The 6,500-nt window shown below is 40.3% G+C and overlaps 1 protein-coding gene across 1 annotated transcript in view; it reads left to right on the top strand.

Moving 5' to 3' along the window:
* Positions 1 to 5,050, top strand: part of LOC109536769 (neuronal growth regulator 1) — a 65,651-nt gene extending 60,601 nt beyond the window's left edge. The window contains exon 5 of the mRNA XM_048665359.1: positions 4,977 to 5,050. Coding sequence (XP_048521316.1) covers positions 4,977 to 5,050 — 74 coding nt within the window. The remainder of the gene's footprint in view (positions 1 to 4,976) is intronic.
* Positions 5,051 to 6,500: the final 1,450 nt, after the last annotated feature.

Raw genomic sequence — 6,500 nt, 5'->3', positions numbered from 1 at the left:
GACTTGAAAATACTGACCGTTTGGTTAGAGCTAAAAATTCCATTCCTCTGGAGGTGTTGTCTGGCGCTGTTATAGGAGTACAGAAGAATAGTAAAATAAATTAATTGTTATTAAAAACTGAGAAATTTGCAAAAAACTATATCAGAAATCAGGCAACAATGTTTTKCAAGGTAATCTGCCTAATTAACATTGCGCAAATAACTRTGGCTTCGTAATTATTTAAAACTCCGGTAATCATGGAATTATACAGACTGACAATAAGATAGACAAGGATAAACGGTAAATTCATCAATATTTGTTGACGAAATGTCAACGTGTTCTTATAACCTTGAATATTGGGGTTTAAAAATAAACCATACAACACCAAACATTTTAATGGTTAACTCCAAAAAGCTGGTACCTGTGTAATCTCCTAATTATCCACACGTATCAAGCAGCTTCTTGTATTCAGTTAATTAACTCCTGCTCCATCTTTATCTCCTTGTGCTGTGTGTATCGTACAAACGTGGTAGGAATGTAGCCCTTTTTCGGTATTTATTTGGTGCTTGGGAAAGTGTCAGTTATTGTGCTCTGAGTACCCCTGGAAGGCCCTGATTCGATTATGTCCAATACTTGTTTCTCTGTGCCTGGAACCCGAAAATGGATTGTCGTCTACTATCTTCCTGGAACCACTCTCCTCGCCCTTTGTAGGCCTGAGTTCTTTCAGCTCCTGCTATGTTACTGTAGCATTTCCCTTGAACTAATCGCATATCCGCAAATTCGTGAAGAGAAATTCAAAGGAAGTCACAGTTTGACAAAATTGTTATGATTGACAAGGGTTATCCACCTGTAACTATCTGTTAATGACAAAAAGCATCATTGCCGGTGTGCCGTTTCATCAAAAAATTGTAGAAGAGAACTTTTTCCATATCAAAAATTTTCGTAATTTGAAGCAAAGGTCGTAATTTTTCTTTTTGGATGCTTAAATATTCCAATATGCTACCAATTAAATATGAAACCATTTTAAAATAATGCTTAATAACAAAATTGAAATTCGATCTTCAACTGTTAATATCCTCTAGAAATTTTGGAAAAAAAAAATTTCAATATTTTTCTCGTACTCCCCAAGGGAGCTTCTATCACCTCTTAAAAGGAATGACGCCAATTTTGAAAAAAAATAAATAGTTTCATTAAAACTTCGTTTGAATAATTGTTGCGCTTCATTTTGTGAATAATTAAGTCTAAACTGCATTAAAAAGTGCATAAAAGCTGTCTCTATTACTTTGTTGACTGTTGACTTGGCAACTGGTTTGAAGAATTGGAAAATATTCAATTATTATGAGATTTCATGGCTATTTTGACAAATACGTCGCCATAATCGAATTTTTGCAAAAATGTCCATTAATTTCGGGAATTAGACGCTTTAGGTATAGAAACATGATATATCGTTTCACAGGGAACGTAACGGTCTTCCCATATTTGAACTAATATACAGGGTGTTCTATTTGAAAAAAATTAATTGGAGCGGTTTTTATCTCTACCCAAAAAGTCAGAATTTTAAAGGCATGCTGTATAATTTGGAACAAATTGCTCTACGCCGGGCTCAAGCATAAGGTTTTCCTTCCGAAATCTATATATCTATAAATCTAATACAAGATTCCTTGGGGCTACGTTTTGATTAAAAATAATGAATTTTATTTAATATTTCAGAAACCGCTTTAGATATGGGAATCGTTATGTAAAAATAATCAGATCTTTATAGCCAATCTAAGCGTGCAATCATATACAGGGTGCCTCATTTAAATCATCAAAGTTGCATGCAATTTTCGGTATAAGCAGCAATCTCGCATTGCTGAAAATAGTTTAGGCCGAAAGACCATATCCCATGACTTCGTACAAATTTGCAGATTGATCGAGGATCGCGTTCTCCTTAAACGTCTAATATGCCATCGATCGTACATCACCCTGTATAATTTTTGTAATAAAATAAATTAAAAGACAAAATAGTAGAAAATAAAATAAATTAGAATGAATTAAAAATATGAATGTTTGGTATTGTGTTATTTTTATATTCCATCATAGGGTTCACAGGGCTCCATGCTTGTTCTAATCATATATACCATATCCCCACATTTGAAGTCTCATTTGAAGACAACATTTGAAGTCTCTTCAACAATTGTAAGTTGGAAAACTTCTAGTTTACGGTCTACGTAAATCACCCTGTATACAAAGTGCTATGGGCGAAACTACAGAAAATTAGTTATTTTTGGCAGGAGCAGATTTCTAGCTTCTTTACGATAGAAACGTTTTCTTTAGAATATAGTTATATTCGATTTCGTACTTTATAAACTCTCTTCGACCGTGAATTTTCGTCTCATGACGGCAAAAACTCACATATCTGCTGATCTGGCACGCCATTGGACAAGCCGGTACGGCGGATAGTTGAACTATTTTACGACATTAAATGCTTTTATCCACGTGTCGTAAAACAGCTAAAATATCTGAAAGTGAATTTTATCAGCTAAAAGATGAAAATATTGTGGATATAGGAAACGTCAACTATGTATAACCGTACACAATGAATTATATCTGGGTCAGTATACATTTACCCAGCTCCAGCAGAGTCACATCCTTTAATATAAACAAGAGATGTTTTTTAGCTTTAAAACGCGAAAATTAGTGTGAGATTCTGAGCACTTTGCTCTGTGCCTGAGGTAATTGTGCTTTGCAACCCGACATTTAGTTAATTTGTTGAAAAGTAAGTTGGTAACTGAAGAAAAGAGAAAAACATGGCGAAGAATTAAAATCCAATACTGTTGAAAACATTTAGTTAGTTCCAAAAAAAAGTTAGACAAAAGGGCTGGAGAGAAATATAACAGAAATATGCCTGACACATGTACGTGGAAGCCATGTTATAGGTACTCAGTTTGAATTGTCCCGTACTTGACAAGCGCATATTCATCAGAAATCAGCTCCTGAGTGAAATTCGTTTAGACCTGCTGACATTTCATAAATTTGGTCTTATGATTTTGGAATGAATTATGGAAGTTTTCTACTCCAGACGGGCTCGCTGTTCTTCGGTTATTGAGCCCCGTCCGCCCATGGAGTACCACCAAAGTCTGAGGCACCGACGTATCCTTGTCCTAGTTTTTGGTCCGCGTGGGTTATTTGGTTTCACCGGCACCACCCATATCTGGGAGTCGCTCCTGGCCACGTCTCTTCGAGATGCACCCTGTGGGGTACCAGCAACCCCTCTCTCTCAACTAATAGTTATTAAATGAAAAACAGTCCATGCTGCTTGGTGAAACAAATCTTTATTTCCAACGTGATGGAGTACAACATACTTTGGCTTTACCATTTAGAGAGAAGGGGCATCAGGAGCATCCGGGCAAATGAATTAGTACAAGGGGTGTAATAGAATTGCCAGCAAAGTCTCAAGATTTGACTCCTCTATACTTTTTTCTATGGGGTGACTTGAACACAGTTGTTTACAAAATCCTACCTAATCGTATTAAAAAAGTGAAAAATCTAATTTAACAGACGAATTTTTGCTTAACATTTGTAGTTAAGTAACAGTGTTGGTGGATATTTCCAAAATAGATGTTACTATTCTCTAGAAGGTCAAATCAATATATTACCACATATCGTTTCTAACTAATGTTTCAGTCATAATCTGACACATTTTCTCTCCTGAATTCTAAGACGGATCGCCGATGTTAATTTTTCTTACCTCTTTGGATAGTTAATTTTATTATCTGTATTAACTTATTATTTGTTGCGGAGTGATATTTGAATTGTAAAGTGCCAATAGTTTGGAGCGTAGGGCTGACTGTCAGAATTAAATTAAACTTGTCATTGAAGTTTCTCTTCCTTGTGTAAGTCGACATACGTTTCCTATTTTGATTAATTGTTCAAATTTGAGGAATATTTTATCTGGATGTTTGTTTTCAAATGAAATAACTGCATATAAGATATTGTACCGTTGATGGCCAGGTATCAAACTCTTTCTTCAGCTTCCAACTTTTATGCACCTCGGTATAACTTTAAATACGGAACAGGAACAAACTTACTTCTTCCAACTCGCGGGATTTAACCTCTTCTGAACGCGGACGCTGCTGTCACTTCACTGACTCCCCTCTGGTGCGTGGATGTTTTATAGACTTAGCACATTTAAGGCCTTACGTCTTTTGTGCTGGTACCTTGAGGATACCTGGGTGAGGGTGTTGGGGGGTTTGCTTTTCAGCGGAAGTGTGTTGTGTTAGTGGTGGTTCTTTTGAGAGGGGGGAAGTTTTTTTTAGGCTTTTATGGCTCCAGGAAGCGATTTGCGCGGGGGCGAGTTGGGGGGCTTTTGAAAGTCAAGCGTTTGTTGTTGGGGGTTTGTTGGTCAGTTCAGCTACGGTGGGTGGTACCAAAGGGGGTTTTCCATGAGGCTAGTTAGTGTGAGGTAGTTGTGTTTTGAGATTTTTTGGGCGAAGGTGGATTTGATTAGGGGGTTTGGATGTGATAGGACGCGGGCTTTGAACTTGTCGTGAAGCCTCGAAATGAAGTCCTCAATGGTTTCCTTTTCGAGGTTTGCATGAATCTGGGAGTTGCGGACATACCAGGGGCGTCTCGTCATACGCCGGAGGATTTTGTTTTGGAATCTTTGGAGTTTAGTAATGGCGGATTTGGAGGTTTGGCTAAGGATGGGGGCAGCGTAACAAATTTGGGATCTGATGACCTGTTTGTAAATCAGAATTCTGTTTTTAGGGGAGAGGGTGCTTTTTTGGTTTAGAAGTGGGTACAAACAGGCTGTGGTTCGGTGCGCTTTTTTGAGGGCAGTGGCGATGTGGGCGTTGAAATTTAGTCTGGGGTTGATTGTTATCCCAAGGTACTTAATGGTTTTGGCGTAGTCCAGAGGGGAACCGTTTAGTGTAAGTCTGGGGGTCTTGTAAGTAATTCGTTTATGAGTTATGAGTAAGGTTTAGGTTTTGTCTGGGTTTATTTGGATTTTCCAGGTTTCGGCCCAGTCCTGGAAGGCGTCGAGGTGTTTTTGGAGGGTGAGAACGATGTAGTTCAGGTTTCGGTTTGAGTAGTAGATGCCAGTGTCGTCGGCGAATAGGGCTAGTTTAGTGTACGGGTTTTTGGGGGCGTCGGCCGTGAAAAGGTTATAAAGGATTGGGGATAGCGGGGCCCCTTGGGGGACCCCGGCCTCGATGGACCGAATAGAGGATTTGGTGCCGTTCAGTGATATCAAAAACTTTCTCTTTTGGAGAAAGCTTGCCACATACTGGACGAAGGTTAAGGGGAGTTTGTGTAGGTGGAGGGGTTTCCAGATTAACCCCTCGTGCCATACTTTGTCGAGCGCTTTTTGCATGTCCAGGCAAATGACTCCAGTGGATCCCTTGTCCTGGGCAGCGATCGTGGCATCTTGAATTAGCCTGGCAGCTTGCAGTACGGAATCATGTTTTTGCATGAAACCGAACTGCACTCGAGGAATTAGCTGGTGTTCGGAGATTAGGTCAAGGAGGCGGCTTAGGAAGAGTTTTTCGGTGATTTTGGAGAGGGAGGATAGGAGGCTGATGGGCCACCAATTTTGCGGAAAGGTCTTGTTTTTGGAGGGTTTGGGGATTAGGCTGATGGAGGCAGTTTTCCACAGGGTTGGGGTTGGGTTGTGAAGGAGGCATTGATTAGGGTGAGGAGTTGGTTAAAGAGGTTTTCTGGGAGGAGTTTGAAGGTTTTGTTGGAAATTTGGTCGGGACCGGGACTTTTGCGGGTTTTGAGGGCGGCGATTTGGGCTTTAAGTTCGGGGAGCGTTACTGGGGGTATGGCCGGGGAGTTTGGGGGATTCCGTCTGTGCTTGATTTCTTGGAGGATGTTTTCAACCTCCTCCTCGAAATTAAGGTCGTCCGTCTGAGACATGTTGGGCGAGAACTGGCGTTCTAGGGAGTCGGCAAAAGCTTCTGCTTTTTCCTCGTCCGTATAAACCAGTCCCCTCTCGCCATGTATGGGGGGAAAGGAAGTTTTTATTGTTCTTAGCAAGGCCTTGGAGACTTTCCAGGCGTCAGAGTCGCCAGTTGGGATGTTTTCCAAGAATTCGGACCACTTTTCGTTTTTCAGAGAGTTAATTTGGATTTTGATTAGTTTATAAATTTTGTTAGCTTGTTTGTTTAGTACGGAGTCTGCAAATTGTTTGGCTCTACGTTCGAGCTTGTTACGGGATTTGATTAGTGATTTGATTTCGGGTGGGAGGCTAAAGGGATTTAGGTTTTTGTTAGTTTTTAGGGTTGTGGCCTTGGACACGGCGGCGGTGATGGTTTTTGTTAGGGTTTTGGTGAGGATGTTTAGGTCGTTGGCATTATGCGGAAAGTGGTCCTGAATTTGAGCCTCTCCAAGGTAGTATGAGAGGGCGTCCCAGTCAATGTGGGGGGTTGGGGTAAGGGGGTCGCAGGCGTATTGTTCGTTTATGTTGATGATGATGGGATTGTGATCTGAGCTGAGCGAGTCGGAGTTGGTTAAGGTAATCGTGTGGGAGATGTCTT

This window comes from Dendroctonus ponderosae, unplaced genomic scaffold, assembly GCF_020466585.1.
Source record: "Dendroctonus ponderosae isolate FM_Combo_2020 unplaced genomic scaffold, Dpon_F_20191213v2 Dpon_F_20191213_1, whole genome shotgun sequence".
Classification (NCBI taxonomy): Eukaryota; Metazoa; Arthropoda; class Insecta; order Coleoptera; family Curculionidae; genus Dendroctonus; species Dendroctonus ponderosae.
The sequence above is the reverse complement of the archived record's forward strand: the minus strand, read 5'-3'. Positions and strand labels throughout refer to the sequence as shown.